The 20,595-nt window shown below is 37.0% G+C and overlaps 1 protein-coding gene and 1 long non-coding RNA gene across 5 annotated transcripts in view; one reads left to right on the top strand and one right to left on the bottom strand.

The window, feature by feature from the left end:
- Positions 1–20,595, bottom strand: part of LOC139357102 (uncharacterized) — a 35,848-nt gene that overhangs the window by 5,774 nt on the left and 9,479 nt on the right. Inside the window, exon 2 of the long non-coding RNA XR_011609742.1 lies at positions 3,104–3,284. This is a non-coding gene — a long non-coding RNA (uncharacterized lncRNA). The remainder of the gene's footprint in view (positions 1–3,103; positions 3,285–20,595) is intronic.
- The window catches only part of LOC105492619 (zinc finger E-box binding homeobox 2), a 137,449-nt gene that overhangs the window by 107,618 nt on the left and 9,236 nt on the right, over positions 1–20,595 (top strand). For all 4 annotated transcript variants that reach the window (XM_071072714.1, XM_011759867.3, XM_071072715.1 and 1 more), the window contains 5 exons: positions 7,295–7,483; positions 8,185–8,399; positions 11,010–11,118; positions 12,049–14,018; positions 15,726–15,906. In XM_071072714.1, the coding sequence (XP_070928815.1) occupies positions 7,295–7,483; positions 8,185–8,399; positions 11,010–11,118; positions 12,049–14,018; positions 15,726–15,906 (2,664 nt within the window). The remainder of the gene's footprint in view (positions 1–7,294; positions 7,484–8,184; positions 8,400–11,009; positions 11,119–12,048; positions 14,019–15,725; positions 15,907–20,595) is intronic.

Here is a 20,595-nt window from a genome sequence, read left to right as displayed (position 1 = left end):
TTCAGTTATTGCATAATAACTGTGACCCAGGCACTATGCTAGGTGCTGGTGACACAAAGCTGAATAACATACGGTTCATTCCTTTATCAGCTCACAGACACGTAAGAGAAAGATTACAATGGGATGTGATCAATTCAATGATTGAGACACACAGATGACATTCAGTAAGTGAAGAAGGAAGTCTATGTGAACTCAGGCATAGATAGTCAGGAAAGCTACCTAATAATAATAATATGGGACTGATTTTGCTTCTCTCCAAAATCATGTTATGAATGTCTCATTTTAGCCATGCGAGGCAGAGGACTGAATTTGTAGAGTTCTTAAATTGGACAAGGGTCAGAATTTCCTGAAAGACTTGTTAAAACACAGATTGCTGGTTCCATAGGTTTGGATGGGCCCCAATAATTTGCATTTCAAGCAAGCTCCCAGATAATACGGATGCCACTGACTTTTGAAAATCACTGACTGTCCTGAGCTTTCTTAGGTTTCATGTGTCTTTACATAAAACATAAGAAAAGAGCATTGAATTGCTGGGCAAAATCACCTTACTTCATCAACTCCTGTAAAATGTAATAAACTAGTCTGTCTTTTTGGTAATATACCAATTCCAAATGTTTCGGTTAGACAGTAATGTGAAAGACAAGTGCATATTGTCTATCTTGGGAATTTTTTTAAAAGTAATGGACTCTATCATTCTATGCCAATACACAGCAATCAAAATTGTCTGAGTGTTAGCAGTTTCTACATCTTGATATTCAAAATTCCCTAATGTAAGATCTCCTGCTGTTTAGGGAGATATTTGATACTACAGACTACTACAGATTCCCATTCCTTGTCCATTCTTCACCTCGCTCTCATGAAGCTCTCTTACATGAGAAACTCTCATTGGCATCAGAACATGTGTTCCCTGGAGAAAGCCATGTTCAGAGCAGGGGTGGAGGGAGCAGCCAAGATGCTGTACTAATTCCCAGGAGAAGCAGAAAACTTTTCTGTTGCTCTTGACGACCTGGCTTTATCCATGCCTCTGTACCAGTTGGAGGCTCTGTGAGGCCGCCCATGTAGCTGTATAATGAGAAAAAGATCATCCTCTTCCCTCACGGTTGTTTTTAGGTATCTAGTGCCAACATGTCTTTTGGAAGCCTTCTGCAAAAATGCATACATGCAGTTTTAATGATGAAGAGCTTACATTTATTAATTAGTCAACTTTAAACAAAGCTGCCATGAGAATCTATAGACCTCAACAAACGTCGAATACGTGCTTCCTTAAACTAACAAACTCAATACAAATGACTACATTCAAAATAATTTTCTGTGTTTTCTTCTCATCTGAGATGTCAACAAAAAGACTGTTTTTCAAAAAGATGATAAATACAGTTACCTAGATTTGTAATTGCTTCTTCAGGTCCCTTTGCCTTTCATAGTGAAGTGAGCAAAAGCCAGATTATATGATAAATACATAATTTACGTTACATACATTACATTACACTGGGGAAGCATGTGTGTGTGTATATATATGAGATGTCCTATTATACATATATATATTTACATGTCTGTATATTGCAGAGTCACAACCATTATGTGTATATATCTCCAAATGGGTGAATCACAGAAGTAGGAAAAAAAATTAACTACTCAAGTCCTAATTTCCAAGAAAACTGGCACTAGTAGGCACTCAACAAACAGTTACTAAAAAAGGTGATGGATGGATGATTCTACTCAGTTTTTTACATATACTTGCTGCAGGTCCTCTGTACCTTCCAAGATATTTTCTTTTGAAAAAGAATTATTTATTCATTTTGATGTTTACTTAAATGGCTTAACATAATATTCAATTTTTTTCAATTTTTTATGAAAATCAAAAGCATGCAGGACACTAAACCAGTGATAATAGAGCACCTGTCTTCCAATGTGAACACAGGCTTGTTACAAATAAAGAAAATAAATACCAAAGGGAAACAGAAAATGATAAAGAATAAGTACCCAGTCTATATTTCACTACCTGTAAACACTAAGCAAAGCCCACTTTTAAGTATCTTTGAGAAAGTATTCTAAAGCAACTTGATTATGGGGGCTGACTAATTTGGGGACCAATATTTCTCTTTTATTTAGAGTTCTGTTAACACTGCTTGATTTTTAAGCAATAATTTTTAAAGCCAGTCTATATTGATATTTATTGTTATCTGTCTAAAAAAATCAATATCTAACACAGACATAAAGATATTTATAAACATGTCATTAATAAGCAATGTTAGTAAGACTGACCAACATATTGCCAAGAGAACTGAGGCTTTCCTGACAAGAAGGGACCTGAAAATTCACCCTAACAATCAAACAATATTAAAATACACATGGTCATGAGGAAACAGTTTTAATTAACATTCTTTTTTTTCTGTTTTTGAGATGGGGGTCTCACTCTGTCACTCAGGCTGGAGTGCAGTGGTGTGATCACAGCTCTCTGCAGCCTCAACCTCCCAAGCTCAAGCACTTCTGCTACCTCTGCCTCCCCAGTAGCAGGGACCACAGGCACGCACCACCATGCCTGGCTAGTTCTTTTACTTTCTATACAGACAAGATTTGTTGTCCAAGCTAGATATTCTTTTTTTTTTTTTTTTGATAAAGAAAAGGTTATCTAACATTAGGGAAGGTTGAGAGACATTTGCAAGACATTAGGGTAAATTTTAGGACTATGCAAAATCTCTGGAGAAGGTATGGGAAGAAATTACTTGAGGCTTCTTGTGAATTTTTGTTATTGTTTGATCATAAATACCATGCAAATATCCTTTGTCAGTGTGTTTTGGCAGTTCTTCCAAGGAGACCAGGGAGTGAAGAGGATTACAGAAAGAAGGAAAATGAGGTTGATTTTACACTAGAAAAATTCAGTGAAGAATTCTACAACCTTTCTGCTACTTTTCTACCTCATTCCTGTATCCAGTACACATTACTGCATAATCTTTGTAAAAACAAACATACAAACTTTCAGATACAATCAAAACTTCATTCTTCCCAACAATTCTGAGAGTAACCAAAATTGAATCCCATCATTTGTCCTAGTATTATAACTGTTAGGGTGACTGTAGTTTTAAGAGACTGAAACACAACATACCTTCAAGAAGAAAAGGAAGTTTCTTGGCTCACAGAATTTAAGGAAGGTGGTCAACAGAACCGTTGCAAGGTGCACCTCGGCCTCAGGAACGAGAAGAGCTAGAAATTAACTGTCAGAACATGCAATCTTGTCTGCTTTTTCTCTGTATGTCTGCTTTATTCTCTCCATAAATCTTCTTTTTCTAGATGGAAAATAACAATTCCTCATTCTACATTTTATAGCTACAGTCACTTGGCAGAAAAAAAATTAAAAACTGCCTTGATGCTTTTTCTGGAACAAAGTCCTAAAATCATAAGGAAGGGATTTATTGAATTTAATTGGATCTATTGGCTACCCTGGACCAATCAACAAGTTGGCCTGAAGAAGAGAGGACTAAGATTGGCTCACCTGAGCAACAGAGATCAATTATGGCTAGGGGAGCAGGATCACGTGGTAACACAGCAGCTCCTTGGGTACCATAAGGCTTGGCAATCGGGAAATGGAGAACCATTCCTAGGACAAGGTGAATGTTGAAGTACTGGGCAGAAAAACTGTATATTACTAGCACCTATTGCACCTCAGGGAAAACTACATTAGATCCATGCTGATGATACCTAGTTTCTGAGAGGTTCAACTCTAGCCCACTTAAGTGACCCTAGGTATATGAGATATATAAACAACAGCATATCTATACAGCATGAAGAAATATCCAGATGGAGCAAATGGATTTAAATGATTGAGTGCCATCTTCTTCATGAAACTCTTTTTGAATACTTACCTGAGCCCTATCAAACTCTTGCAAGTATTTATGACCACTATTACACAGTTTATCAAATAATTATTCTACAGTTGCCTGAATATTAGGTCTAAGTCCCTAGCTCAGCTGCAGGTATCTCATTTTATGCTTCCTTTTACTAAAAGACCTCTACACCAAGATTAGTGTTAAGGACATAATTTATTCCACGTTCATCCCATAAATGATCCTTGAGAGCCTACTAATTTCTAGGCAATATACTCAATGCCCAGAATACAAAGATGATCAAAGATGGATCCTTAAAGAGAGCGCATGATTTGATGTCTTTTGTCCCCATCACACTTGACATAGAAATCTAGCATGGCCAAATTTGATCTAGCAATTGAATTGCCTCTCCAAGCAACGGTAGTGTATCTAGATGCAGTTTTGTTTGCCTATCCAGAAAAATCAGAATTTTCCTCCCTTTTAAGCCAAAAGGCTATTAATGCAAATCCAATTGAATTTGCATATGATTACATTTCTGATGGAAACATTCATATGCAAATGAAAATTCATGCAAAGATAGCCAGATCATTCAAATAGTTGCTGAAATATCAAGATAAAATTAGGATATTAAATGTACATCCATCTATGTTTACTAGGTTACACTAAGGTCATCAAGTAGGACAATATTCTCAGAAAACTTAAACCATGTCTTAACCCTTAACATAAACCATCGGCAACCCTCAAGTAGATACGAATTCAGAAAGGAACGATTACATTACTTTCTGCTGTCATAGCACTGAAAAAGAAGTCAGTCACTGATAAAAGCAGTGAAGTTACTCAAAAGACATTCATCATGGCTTCACCATTTTGCCCCTTTTATCTTTTCTTCCTATCAAAAGTAAAAGGTAATTTTTTTTATAGATCTGATGTTATTTTGATGATCCAAAACAATGAGCAAATAGTTTATGCAAGTTGACAGTTTCTACATACTCCATAGGTCCTCAGTGATGCAAGTTAAATGACATCATCACAGTCACCACCAATAAGTATCCACTGGAAAGCATCCATGACATTGTGTGTACAGCAAGAGGAAAGTGATCTTATCTAAAGCCCATATTCTTTATTAAGTCCAGCTAATAACAGATTTAAGCAAAATTTCAAGGTATAAAATCTTAATCCATTACTGTACATTCCAAATCTATTTTTGAGGGAAATACAGTCTTGGAATAGACCGTTGTTCTTGTTAAACTTATTAGAAGTTACAGAGGAAAAAAAGAAAGGTTTGAGATCACAGCATTCAGGATTACTGGTGCTTAGTTTAGTGGTCCACAAAGTGTAATTCTCCCACTTCCTTTTATTTGGTCCCATGTATTTGTTTATAGTTTCAAGTCCTTTTAGAATTCTAGTGTTCTTTGCTTTGATGAATGTCACCTGCCATCCATCAGATTTGGAAAGTCTAAACCTGAGGGAGGGATCTTAGCATCTCCCAACTTGACAAACCAGATTCTTTCCCAAATGAATCTGAGGAATTTTATCTTAGGTATTTCTCAAATCCAGCCACTTCCTTCATCTCCATCATCAATTCCTTAACAGTATCTTTTGCCTGGCCTAGGACAGGAACCTCCTAACTGGATTCCCAGGACCTACTTTTCTCTTCCTCCAATCCCTATCATACTATAGCCAAAGATGTCATCTAAAAATGCGAATAATCATAATTTCATCCAACCATCCTCTTTGCTTAATACTCTTCAATAGCTTCCTGCTTCTTTTAGAGTAAAAACCCAAATCCTTAACAAGCTCTTACCTGCTGCATGGTCTGGCTCCCACATTACTCTCCACCCTTACATCGCGTGGTTCTCCTTTCACCCTCTGCACTCCAGCACTATCCTTTTTTTTTTTTTACATCCTGAGATGTCCCATGCTTGTTTCAGTCACCACATTGCACATGCTGCTCTTCTCCAGCTTCTACAGTTAGGTAACTTCATGCTTCTTCAGTTAAGACCTTCCTGATCTTCTAGCTGCCATCAGGCTCCTCTGTTACTTTTTTTATACCACCACATAACTTTCTTTCATAATACTTATCTGAGTTTGTAATGATGTGTTTACTTTGGAGATAGTATCAGTTGTATTATTCTCTCTCGTGACTTCCCAAAGGATGAGCCTAGATCTGTTTTATGCTCACCAGAGCATGACATGATGTCTATCACACACTAGGCATTCAATAAATACTTGTTGAATTAATGGATGGTTCCACTTTCTATTCTCCTTATCAAAAATCCAAGTTCATAGTGATGAAAGCTAAAAAAAAAAAAAAAAAAATTGCCTGGCTTGCTTGTGCATCACTCTGCCACAGTTGCCAAGGAAAATTATTATGTCAAATACTATAATATTGTTTATGGTAGAGAAGACAAGGTGAACAATCTAGTGGCACCAAGGTTAACTGCTTTCAAAAACTATGATAATAGGATTCCACGATTAATTGTACCAGCAAAGCACTTTTTTCACCTACTTAGAATAAAGAATAATATAACAGCTACTCTCCCAACTTTGTGTTATGCATAAAAATATTATTTAGGATATCTAAGTCACAACTTATTTCAGAAACACATCTAGAGGTTTCAAATATACAAAATCTTATGACACAAGTTGCTAAAATTGAGTTACAACTCTTATTCATTTCACAGGAATAGAGTCATAATTACAAAAGTTAAAGTCACATCAAAATCACACACCAGTTTCTTAACTCCCTCTGTTACTTTTTATTTTATTTCTATCAGTTGTGAGCTTAATTTTATTTTCAGCAGCTTTAAAATACTGAACTAAAGATTAAAATTATAGGGAAAGATAAAATGCCACATTCTGGTGATTTTTTTTAACAAAGTTGCATTATTATCTGTCTAGGAATATCTTTCCTTTTTCATCTGTCTCAGATTGTGTAGTCCTGGCTGTCTGTGACATTCAGAGGGTGAAGGGTTAAAAGCTTATATTTAGCAACAGGATGTATCTGTGGTTAGGGACGTTCAGTCTAGTGGACAATGAAAAATTAAATGTACCTTTCTTAAAAGAAAAGGAAATTTCAGATAGACTATTAAAATAACCTTAATTTTATATTATCTTTAATGTTTATGGATCTTAGAATACAATTGTTGGCTTTTAAAAAAATTTTATGTAAAACATTTTAAATTTCTTTCATTCTTTGTAAGAATGTATAGAGACTAATATTCCAGGAAGAAAAAAAATAAAATAAAATGTGCGTATTTAATTGAAGGAAAGTGCCCCCCCACACACTTCTTGCATGTATTACAAGAATAAACATTCAGTCAATAACTGGTCATCTTCAACACTTCTTACAAATAAACTAGGTTTCGTAGTCTATTGCAAGTCAGTATTTCTCACTGGCTAGGATGGAGATGGACTTGGGCTCCTAGGAAGAAGGCCCGGAAAAGACATTTCTTCTCCTTTTATGATTTCAGTGAAGAATGCAAATTGCACATCAGATTTTGAGGAATACTTTGCCAAAAGAAAACTGGAGGAACGCGATGGTCATGCAGTCAGCATCGAGGAGTACCTTCAGCGCAGTGACACAGCCATTATTTACCCAGAAGCCCCTGAGGAGCTGTCTCGCCTTGGCACGCCAGAGGCCAATGGGCAAGAAGAAAATGGTGAGGCTGTAAATCATTTTTAGCCACTACACTGACCTCTGCAGCTGTTACAATTACAAATGCACTACATGCCTGGGTGTTTACCTTAAAATTTGAAGAACAGCTGCAGAGGCATGGAATTTCATGAGCAAAGATTAGAACTGTAATTTTAGGGTATTGTGAAATTTTTTTGTCAGCAAATTTGTGTCATTTGTACATCCAATAAAGAACAAGAACAATTAGAGCCCATTTCTAAGAGATAAAAATATCTAAATGTATTCCTATCTTTCTGAAATATTTTACTTTTGAGGAAAAAAAAAGTTCAGACCGACCCTCCCTCACCTTTTGTTCTTCTCCACGACCGACACCTGAAACGCCCCTTTATGCTGTAAGTTCCTGAGTAATCTGTGGCTACAGGTTTCATAGGAACTGTCAGTCACCTAAAGAGAATTTCCTCATTTATCAGCTGTTTAAGTGCCCCCCCCTCAAAAAAAAAGCTGAAGTAATTAATTAATTTTCGAGCGCAGTGTGAGCTGATTCCTACAAGCCTGCCCTGGGTGTGCGAGGGGACTGGTGTGCGAGGGGCCGGGCGCAATGATGGCACTCTGTGGAGCAGATTGCAGTGATTCCTGTCATACCATCCTGGGCAGTCAGCCCATTAGCTGCCATTGATTTACTGACCTTTTGGCCTGCCTCTCTCTCTCTCTGTCTCTCGGCTACAGACCTGCCACCTGGAACTCCAGATGCTTTTGCCCAACTGCTGACCTGCCCCTACTGCGACCGGGGCTACAAGCGCTTGACATCACTGAAGGAGCACATCAAGTACCGCCACGAGAAGAATGAAGAGAACTTTTCCTGCCCTCTCTGTAGCTACACGTTTGCCTACCGCACCCAGCTCGAGCGGCATATGGTGACGCACAAGCCAGGGACAGATCAGGTGGGGGGATGGTTTTAAGTGATTTCTTTCTATAATAACCCCTTAGAGAAACGATATTGCTTTGATTGGCAATCATTATTAATTTTTCATGGCATTTTGAAGATGCAGATCTTTTAATGGTAATAGCTTTACTTGAGGTCTAAATGATTTTTTGATGGTCTCTTCTAATATGATTTAATAGTCTTATGTTCACGATCGAATGAGTGTGTTAATTTCTAATTTAGAAATTTTATTTGCACTTTAACTTGACTTTAGTTTCATTTTTATGTTCCACAAAAAGTGAATGAAATTGTAGCATTTTAATTATACATTATTAAACATCTCAGCAATTTTAATTCCATTTTTCACCTCGTTTTACTTAGAAATTTTCTTTTCATATAGGATCTAAGTCATAGTAAAAGAAGTGCGTATTTCTTTCATTTTTCATATAACACCTTCAATTACTTAGAGTATTTTTACAAGCTGCTACTAGTTTATGAAATCTAATTAAGTGTTTTAAGGAAAATCAAAAAGACATATATTATCTGTGTGTATATATATGTAATAAATGGGATTAGTACTAAAACATTGGATGTACATTAAAAAGATCCCTTCTTAATATACATATGTGTAGCTAAATGTTAGAATTACTCCCCCTCTTTTTGCTTACTTGTCTCAAAAATAAAAACTCTGTCTTCAACAGTTAAGTATAGCTTCTTAAATCTTTAAAACAACTGAATAGGATTGATTCACAGTGTTCCTTAAATGTTACAGCAAAACTCCTCTGTCCCCCTGGGAGGATTGACTCTGCAAATTGATATTATGATATGTTTGCATGGACAGAAGTGGTGTGCCTTAAGTCACAATAACTGGCCCTACAGATCCGGAATCACTTAATTTAAGTCTTGACACCATGTCTGTTTTTAAAATTATTGAACATGATATTGTATTCAAAATTCTTAGTTTTTCCTTATAACCTTCATTTTCTTTGAATAAGGAAAGTGAGAATAAGCAAACACAGTCAATAATGGTGATAATACTAGACTATGGAATTTTACTATTTTAGGAGAACAGCTCATATAAATTATTCCATTTATGTCTGATTGGGCTTGTCACCTGAATACTTTTCAAAGATGAGTTATAAAAAATATTCTTGCATGGTTGCACTTATGTAACAGTTTATCTCCCCTTGCTTATATGCACAAAAACTCTAGGAAAAAAAAAGTGCCTAGATATTTATCTAGCATAACCGCTTTAAATTTCACATGCAGAAGTGTGATTGTGTTGGCGCATTATGAATGGTAGCTTTGGTGTTGAAAAGTCCCCTCATTTGCTCATGGCATTTACAATTAGTAAATTAAAATGATTGTATCATATTAACAGTGGCACAACTAAAGTTTATAGTAGTCCTCTGAGGGCTGTGGGGGGAGACAAAGCAGCTGTTGCTGTTTGTTTATGCAACTCAGCAACATATGAGCGCTGGTCCCTCAATGGCGCTCGGCGGGCTGGGCTCTGCTTGATCTTTGAAGGTTGCTGCTGTTTGAACAAACCTCCCTGTGTCCCATGTAACACCATCTGTCTCACTAGGAATGTGGGAAGATTCAGCACACCCTAGCAGTTGTCATACCGTTTCTTGCTGTCTTTTTGCAAAAGGCTTTTGTGTCATTGCTGCTAGAAAAAGGCTGACCTCCTACCTTGAGCATCCAGAGTGGATGACTGCATTTTTTTTTCCAGAATTCTAAGTCACACTGCTTTTTTCCCCTTGTTCAAAAAGGTCAGCTGTGTTTGATTATATCTTTGCTGCTTTTAACTTGTCTTTTCAGCAAACTTTTTTTTCCTTTTTTGTCCCTACTCCCTTGCACACTACTAAAAAGGAAAATGAAAAGTCGTTGAAGTCTTTCCTACTGGCCTGTGATAAAACTGCTCAAGCAGCTATAACCCAAGATGTTGTCTCTTACATTTGATAATGAATCAAATCTGATATTCGACACCTCAGAAAAAACTAGGCTTCTATTTGCTACTAGCACAATGAATAGGATATTTAAACATGCTCATCATGTAATGAAATATTTATAGTCAAGGTTTTTTTGTTTGTGTATTTTTGGTTTGGGATTGGGTTTTTTTTTTCTTTTTTACATTTTAGATTGCTTCAGTATAAGATATACTTTTATGCTGATACAAAAAAATTGATAGCATTTGTTGTGTGGGGGGTGGTTTTTTTGAGACTATTCAGAATTTTCAGGAAAATATTTTTTTCTTGACAGAATTGTGACATTCTAGCAGAGAATGTTCATATTTTAGAATTTGTAGTAAACACAAAAAACAACAAATATCTTTACAGTTATACTTCCTCGTCCCCGAAGGTTCAAAGAATCATTTTGGAAAAGACACTACAGAAATAATTCTAAAACGAGTGTTGGATGCGCATGTGAAAGCACTTTTTTTTATTTGTTCCAATTTTATTACCAACATTATCGCTTTTATTGCAACTCTGAAAGACTGAGCAGATAAATAAGCATGCACTCAAACCTTTTGGCCTGTCTGAAAAATAGAGGCCTTTTAAAAATATTCATAACAAATTTTCTTTGTTCCTCCTGCACAAAACTGATGTCAGTCTTTCTCCTTTTATAGCACCAAATGCTAACCCAAGGAGCAGGTAATCGCAAGTTCAAATGCACAGAGTGCGGCAAGGCCTTCAAATATAAACACCATCTGAAAGAACACCTGCGAATTCACAGTGGTGAGTAGCAGAGGTGCTGGAGCTCACATTTGCATTTTACTTAATTAGGGGAGTTTTAAAAGATTGTTTAAAATTTACACAGTCCTATTTGTAGCTTTTTGGACCTATCCATTTATTTCATCAACTCTGTGTGCCTGATTTGTCTTCATGAGACTTAGGGTACCACCAGTAGCACTGTCTTATAAAAAGAAGCAGAATGCTTACACATCTTAAAAATTACAAATGCTTTGATTTATTACAAAATCTAGAGGCTCCTTTTTGTCCTTTTAAAACTGCTTCTCCAGAATAAATATTCTTGACCTGAGGAAAGTCAACTGGCAAATTCTGAAGGATATTAATTTTTGAGACCTCACCATGAAAAACAAGGGTGAAGAATTTTGGATAAGAGCTATGTATGATAAATATTCCCTGATTCCTGAGGGGCGTGGACCACAGAACAGAATCCTACCACTGAGATTTCCTCTTTATAACCAGTTTGATAGCTCTGCCAAGCATTTTATTATCAAATTGGATGCTATTCAAAGGACTGGTTGGATTGGTAGAATCAATGGAATCTCCACAAAGTTGATTAAGGCCATGGCTACACTTCCCTTTAAATACCGTGACATCTTTATTGTGCTATTGACCACACATTAATCTGACACTCTGTTTAAATACGAGGCTGCCGATGGCAAGACAAGATTTGGGATCTCAGCCGAAAAAGTCATAGATAGCCCTTACCTTCCACTGTGAACATCTTGGATTATGTCCTCCCAGGGTAGATAAAGCCCAGAAACAGTTATGGTTACATAATTCTAATCTAAGTACCTAGAATGTAGAGGTACCCCATTGTGTTCCTTTCCTTTGGTTTCACAGATTCTTGTCTTGGTAGACAACTGCAATTGTTACCTAATCAAGGAAATGTAACGTTAATTTTAATTATCATTTTAGGTGAAAAACCTTACGAGTGCCCAAACTGCAAGAAACGTTTCTCCCATTCTGGTTCCTACAGTTCGCACATCAGCAGCAAGAAATGTATTGGTTTAATCTCTGTAAATGGCCGAATGAGAAACAATATCAAGACGGGTTCTTCCCCTAATTCTGTTTCTTCTTCTCCTACTAATTCAGCCATTACCCAGTTAAGAAACAAGTTGGAGAATGGAAAACCACTTAGTATGTCTGAACAGACAGGCTTACTTAAAATTAAAACAGAACCACTAGACTTCAATGACTATAAAGTTCTTATGGCTACACACGGGTTTAGTGGCACTAGTCCCTTTATGAATGGTGGGCTTGGAGCCACCAGCCCTTTAGGAGTTCATCCATCTGCTCAGAGTCCAATGCAGCACTTAGGTGTAGGGATGGAAGCCCCTTTACTTGGATTTCCCACCATGAATAGTAATTTAAGTGAGGTACAAAAGGTTCTACAGATTGTGGACAATACTGTTTCCAGGCAAAAAATGGACTGCAAGGCTGAAGAAATTTCAAAGTTGAAAGGTTATCACATGAAGGATCCATGCTCTCAACCTGAGGAACAAGGAGTTACTTCTCCTAATATTCCGCCTGTCGGTCTTCCGGTGGTGAGTCATAATGGTGCCACTAAAAGTATTATTGACTATACGTTAGAAAAAGTCAATGAAGCCAAAGCTTGCCTCCAGAGCTTGACGACTGACTCAAGGAGACAGATCAGTAATATAAAGAAAGAGAAGCTACGTACTTTAATAGATTTGGTCACCGATGACAAAATGATTGAGAACCACAACATATCCACTCCATTTTCATGCCAGTTCTGTAAAGAAAGTTTTCCTGGCCCCATCCCTTTGCATCAGCATGAACGTTACCTTTGTAAGATGAATGAAGAGATCAAGGCGGTCCTGCAGCCTCATGAAAACATAGTCCCCAACAAAGCCGGAGTTTTTGTTGATAATAAAGCCCTCCTCTTGTCATCTGTACTTTCTGAGAAAGGAATGACAAGCCCCATCAACCCATACAAGGACCACATGTCTGTACTCAAAGCATACTATGCTATGAACATGGAGCCCAACTCCGATGAACTGCTGAAAATTTCCATTGCTGTGGGCCTTCCTCAGGAATTTGTGAAGGAATGGTTTGAGCAACGGAAAGTGTACCAGTACTCAAATTCCAGGTCCCCATCCCTGGAAAGAAGCTCCAAGCCGTTAGCTCCCAACAGTAACCCTCCCACAAAAGACTCTTTATTACCCAGGTCTCCCGTAAAACCTATGGACTCCATAACATCACCATCTATAGCAGAACTCCACAATAGTGTTACGAATTGTGATCCTCCTCTCAGGCTAACCAAACCTTCCCATTTTACCAATATTAAACCAGTTGAAAAATTGGACCACTCCAGGAGTAATACTCCTTCTCCCTTAAATCTTTCCTCCACATCTTCTAAAAACTCCCACAGTAGTTCATACACTCCAAACAGCTTCTCTTCTGAGGAGCTCCAGGCTGAGCCTTTAGACTTGTCATTACCAAAACAAATGAAAGAACCCAAAAGTATTATAGCCACAAAGAACAAAACAAAAGCTAGTAGCATCAGTTTAGACCATAATAGTGTTTCTTCCTCATCTGAAAACTCAGATGAGCCTCTGAACTTGACTTTTATCAAGAAGGAATTTTCAAATTCAAATAATCTGGACAACAAAAGCACTAACCCAGTGTTCGGCATGAACCCATTTAGTGCCAAACCTTTATACACAGCTCTTCCACCTCAAAGCGCATTTCCCCCTGCTACTTTCATGCCACCAGTCCAGACCAGTATTCCTGGGCTACGACCATACCCAGGACTGGATCAGATGAGCTTCCTACCACATATGGCCTACACCTACCCAACTGGAGCAGCTACTTTTGCTGATATGCAGCAAAGGAGAAAGTACCAGCGGAAACAAGGATTTCAGGTAAAGAGACAAATGCTTTTTCTGCTCTGAAGAAAAGAGATGGTAATTATACTGATTATGGGCATGTAGGAAAAAATCTTAGTGAAAAAAACTCAGCAGAAACGGAAGAGTTTGCTTTAACATGAACCTAAAACCGTCAGTGAGCTAGAAAAATGGATGAAACAGTGAATCACTGTACTCTAAGCACATTTGCTTTAAAAACAAAAGGGATAAAGAAGAAATTAATATTTATTTTGAGATTGATTTAGATGGACTCATCTGCTTTTAGAATTACACATTGGTGACAGTATTTGGTAGGACTTACCTAGGTGCTAGAAGTTAAAGTTTATAACTGTCACGTGCTTTTAAAGATGTGCACAGGACAGGTGTGATGACTCATGCCTGTAATCCCAGCACTTTCAGAGGCCAACGAGGGTGGATCACTTGAGGTCAGGAGTTTGAGACCAACCTCGCCCACATGGTAAAACACCATCTGTCCTAAAAATATAAAAATCAGCTGGGTGTAGTGGTGGATGCCTGTAATCCTAGCTACTTGGGAGGCTGAAGCAGAAGAATGACTGGAACCCAGGAGGCTAAGGTTGCGTTGAGCAGAGATCGTGCCACAGCACTCCAGCCTGAGAGACAGAGCAAGACTCTATCTCAAATAAATAAATAAATAAATAAATAAATAAATAAATGTAAAGATGTGCACAACTTGCAATAATACATATACACATTTTAATAGATACTTTTGTTTTACACAGAATGGTTTATTTTGAAGAGTATTTTTTAAAATGTCTTCCATATTTCACATGACCTCTTACCAAATCTTCAAAGTAGTTAATAATTATGCTTTATCAAATAGGAAAGCAGGTATATTTTAACATTATGCAGCATATGATCTTTGTTTGCAAAATAGGAGCATAAGTAGCCGTCCACCTCTGTAACAGCTGTTCCAGTATTCTAATTTACAGTACATCTGCCCTCTTTGTAAATGTATTTAAGCCTATTTAATCTTCTCTAATATTAATTAGTTCAAACATAGTCTAAGAAAACTGAACTGTGGGCTAGCAAATGGAAATGTATGTTATCATGCACGTTTGCACTCCTTTGGATCAAGACAAAATAAATATCAAGAAATTTAATAATTTACTGATCCACATTCATTATTGTTCAATGCTGAAGGCTGTTTTAACATAGAACATTGATAAAAAGTGTTATTAATATTCCCTATTTCAAATTAGAAAATTAAATATAAAAATATAGCTTGAGGCCTTTAGTTGGTAGACATACATTTAAATAGATTGCATAATAATAACATTTTGTACCTAAATATAAAATTCAATTAAAATCGGGTTTCTACAGCTACAGATCATTTCTAGAGTTAAGCACACTGGAAAATACACAAATTTCAATGTTAAATTTTCATTTACGGGTATTTCTAGGTATAAAGCAAATGAAGGATTTTAGAAAAATTTGTTTCTCTCACCTTCAGAGTTGACCGTTTTCTGTCCTTGAAAAACAAAGAGCTCTACCTTCCAGAGCAGAGAAGTTTATATTTTTGTTGCAGTGTGAGACCTCATATATTGTTCATGGAAAAGGAAATTGTTTAACTAGATCGATTAGTAGCAAGCACTTTTGAGGTTCTCCAAATGTCAGCCTATACAAAGTTGTTTGGTGTGAGCACAAAGAGAAGTCACTGTATTGAACTGTGTGATTCTATCGCAGGGAGAATTGCTTGATGGAGCACAAGACTACATGTCAGGCCTAGATGACATGACAGACTCCGACTCCTGTCTGTCTCGCAAGAAGATCAAGAAGACAGAGAGTGGCATGTATGCATGTGACTTATGTGACAAGACATTCCAGAAAAGCAGTTCCCTTCTGCGACATAAATACGAACACACAGGTATGAGTGACTTTGCCTAGCTGATTAGAGCTTCCCGGCCTGCTGTACATTTCATAATATTTAATGAGCACACTTGTGCAACATAAGATGTAACATATGCTGATACCTTCAACAAGGAAGAAATAATGCTTTTGCCGAGCTCGGGAGGACTTTTTTGTTGCCTGTTTATTGGATCATTCATGTATTTATGAGTGTGCTTGTCTTAATATCTTTCCAGTTATTCTGTAAACCAAATTTGGAAATCATGTCAAAGGGACAGTCAGATGGCCAAGGCAATGAAATGGCTCTACACAATCAGTTATTGAAAATATCTTCAAATTCTTAAGTTTCAAAGCTTAAGATGAACCTAGATATGTAAAAATCTAATAAGAAATTCAGACAGTAATACATTAGTTTCATCATCCAAAACACCAAGAAAGCCATAATTTAGGGGTAATTTTGTTTGTTTGTTTGTTTTGATTAGCCACATTTTGAAAGAACTAAAAGCATTAGTGTCATAAAAGAAAAGTAATAGATCAGATGAGCTACTTGAAACCACCTATATTTGGAAGACTGAAATCAAACTTTCTAAATTTTAATTAGTATATTTCCAAGTCATGCATTACTAATTAGCAGCAATTACAAAGAGTTGACAAGAAAACAACCTAATTCTTCACTATGAGTAGAGAGATAGTGGGTTAATTTTTGAAAAGAAAGATGAAGTACCATAACGTCATTTAATATTACTTCCCACAACCCAAGATCTGCAGCTCTGTGGTCGAGCTCCACTTGTGTTTCCTCCCCGGCTCCATCCCCACCTCCCTGAACAACAGGGTAGCTGAACCTCATCCCCGCGTCTAGCCCATCTCCAACTCTTCTCCACTAGAAATTTGGCATGTTCTATTAGCCCTGGATTGGGGGAAAAAAAGTGTAGGATCTCAATCAAAATATTGGCAAGAGGAAACGAAAAAATAGGGGAGTATAGGAAAACAACTCATTCTAAACCAGGAAGCCTAGTATCAAACATTTCAATATAGAGGAAAAAAATTAACCGAACACTTTGGGGGGAAAAGCTTTTTTGGGGAAAAGTGATGAAGAGGCACAGAAGAAAAAGAAAGAAGACAGAAAAGGGAATGTGAGCCAGGTGCAGCAGCTCACGCCTGTAATCCCAGCACTTTGAGAGACCGAGGCAGGAAGACTGCTTGAGCCCAAGAGTTTGAGACCAGCCTGCGCAACATAGCGACACCTTGAGTCTACAAACTATTTGTTAAAAATTAGCTGGACATGGTGGCTCAAGCCTATAGTCCCAGTTGCTTGGGAGGCTGAGGTAGGAGGATGGCTTGAGCCCAAGAGGTGGAGGCTGCAGTGAGCTGTGATTGTGCCACTGCACTCCAGCCTGAGCAACAGAGTGAGACTCTATCTCAAAAAAAAAAAAAAAAAAAAAAAAAAAGGCGAAGGGAAAGTGAATACTTCCTGTCATATGTTGATTGCCTAGACACATGGCACTCTTTCCTGTCACTGAAAACTGTCTTTGGGAAGCACTTGTACTCATCATTGGCCATTATTCCTCACTGGGCACGTGCTGGAGGCAGCGCAAGTGACCAGCATCAGCCTGAGCGTGTGGGGAGGGTTTTGTGAAAAGAACAAGGCTGATAAATAAGAGGGTTCTTACTCCAACCAATACAGTTTTCTTTTTCTTTAGCTGTCTGATAGTCATTGTTATTATTTTAAAAGTTTAATGACACCTTAAAGACAACCCAATCTAAATCCAAACAGTTTTTGTACTTGTGTTATATAATTCAATGTTTGAAATATCAAAATTTTCTTTCAGCATAGATATTTTCTTTAGTACTAAGTGCTACTTAAGCATTTACAAAGTAAAGATATTTTCATACCTAAATTTTACTTTAATTTTAATATTTTAATCAACCTCACATATATTTTGTATTCCATTATTCAGCTACAATAGGCACATCATTGAAGGCATCTTTCCCTCTCTGATTGGTTTTATTATATGACCATATGCAAACTCTATGATTTACTACACGGTGAGTGTACAACTTTTATTTTAGTGAGGGCTATCATACACATTGACATCCAGTCAATATATTTACTTCTTATAAATTAGAGAATTTTAACTTTCATAGGTCTGTAGATAGTTGAGAGGCCCAAAAGTTGACAAACACAAATATGCATAATTTATTTGAAAAATAAACTTTAGGCCTGATGTGGTGACTCACGCCTGTAATCCCAGCACTTTTGGAGGCAGAGGCAGGTGGATCACCTGAGAGCAGGAGTTCGAGACCAGCCTGACCAACATGGAGAAACTAAAATACTAAAAATACAAAATTAGCTGGGTGTGGTGGCACATGCCTGTAATCCCAGCTACTCGGGAGGCTGAGACAGGAGAATCGCTTGAACCCAGAAGGTGGAGTTTGCAGTGAGCCAAGATAACGCCACTATACTCCAACTTGGCCAACAGTGTGAGACTCTGTCTCAAAAAAATAAATAAATAAACAAATAAATAAATAAATAAATAACTTTATTTTTTAAAGTAAAAATAAAATATTCTGCTCCTTCAAGATGTGAGAGCTGCTGCCTGGACACATTGCCTAGCAACAAGATGCTAATCATTCAATGGTTTCTCTAAACTTGTGATTAATTATCTTCCTGTTGGCTTTCCAACTTGTCAAGTTTCCAGCGTGTTAACTTTTTGGTCACTTGATCAAACATCTCATGACATTACTACTGTCAGTGTATTAGGTTCTATTCAAATCAAGTTCTTCATGAATTTTCTATCGATGTGATATATGTGGAAATTTAGTCCATGTTCCTATCCCAGTTGAACATGTGGGATAGTTCCTATCCCACTAGCCTTTCATTTGTTTACATTAAGCACTAGTAATATTTTGAGAATGCAGTAAGATGAAAATTTTAAGTGATAATTGTCTTGGGACTGATTGATTCTAAGGTTGGGAAATAAAATTGAATCATCATTTCATTATGCATTGATTATGAATGTGTCCTTGGTAAAGTGTGTTTGTGATATCTGTCTACAATTTTACATATAAAATCATTTAACTTAAGAAGGAAATCATGAGCTACTTATTCTTGGGCCCCAGTGCTTTTTTTTTTGCCTCAATTTATTTCCTAGGCAGATACCAAAGTCATCATGCTTCATTTTTCTTACCAATGGCTTGTTGCTTGCTTGCTTTTCCTGGGACCTGGGACCGGGACAGAGGAGGGAAACACTATATAGATGTTGACTTCAACAGAATTAATTGTCACAAACAAGGACTGTGAAATTAAAAACTCTGAAACTCCTGTTAGGCACTGTCAAGAACTCGTTTGTATTCTACTAAAATTTAAATCTGACCTTTATTGAGTGCTTTCTCTGTTGAGACGTCATGGTAGGTGCTTTTTAAACCCACCTTATTTAGAAAAGTAATACAAATGTTTCTACTTTTGAGTAGATAAGTCTAAGTTTTAAATAAATTTACCAGTCAATTTTGTTTCTCAGTTATATGGTAATTTTTTTCATACCACAAACCTTTCATTTATTATTAAGTTCAGTTATCATTCTAGCTGTCAGGTGAATCACAAATCTAGATAGTAGAGAAAATATTTACCCTAAGAAAGTTTGATTCACTCAGTATCAATTTGGATGTTCTGAATCTTGGTCATGTGGAAACTTAATTCTAGGACATCTTGATTTGAATCAGGTAAACCAACAAAACAAGTTAAAAAGAGATGAATGTCCAAGTCAGTTACTATTTAAATTGAATTTATTAAATACTTACCACTGAAACTTCTGGAGATCAGTAGACTATTTAGTATAACGTATATGTCAAAACTCTCACCTGCTCCCAGATTCTATCCTTTGTTTGATATCATAACCGAACATTTTATTTTTTCAGATTGTCAATTCATATTGCAGGATTAATATATGCCTATTATAAGCATACTGTTTCTTATCAAGTGAGTTCTCTGAAAATTGAATGCCTATAATCAAGGCGTATCTCTAAGACAGACTGCAGTTTAGTGGGCATGCCCGAAGCATTGCTAACAGGCCTGGAAACCTGTAACAGAGAATGCTTGCTCTCTCTCTGACACTGCTCTGTGTTTTGTTGCTTTGGAAAAGAAAGCCATATCAACTGTAATGTTCATTCAAAATTATTCATACAGTCTCTCCCAGAAGTCAGCTAAGTAGTTGACCTTTTTGTGTTCCTGAGCTGATGAGACGTTAGTATCCAAAAGAGGTTGTAGGACAGTTTGCCCATGCACGCTGTAGCAACCAGAGCATCAGGAAAATTTTCATCTACAATTTCTCTTCTCTCTATTCAGATTTACTACTTCCATGTACTCTGCTCCTGCTGCATGTGTCCTGCTTAGAACTTGAGAAATTATTGAACATGTATTAATGAATAAGAATAAAATGATCTAACATTACCTGAGTGCCTACTATGTGCAATCCTTGTGCTACACGCTTTATATAAGTTGTCTTCCTTATTCTTTATGCCCAGTCTGGGAGTTAGGTCCCCAAATGATCTTCCTTTTACCTACCGATCCTGAGAGAAGTTAACATGCCTGAGAATGCACAGCCTGTCATAAACGATGGATGTGAACCCAGATAATCAGATTCATTTAACACTGCACCATCCTGCCCCTATGGATGAACTGCTGCGACTAGAAATATCTTATCCTTTCTCC

The sequence above is a fragment of the Macaca nemestrina genome, chromosome 11 (assembly GCF_043159975.1).
Source record: "Macaca nemestrina isolate mMacNem1 chromosome 11, mMacNem.hap1, whole genome shotgun sequence".
Lineage (NCBI taxonomy): Eukaryota > Metazoa > Chordata > Mammalia > Primates > Cercopithecidae > Macaca > Macaca nemestrina.
Note: the sequence above shows the minus strand (reverse complement) of the source record. Positions and strands in the feature narration are given on the sequence as shown.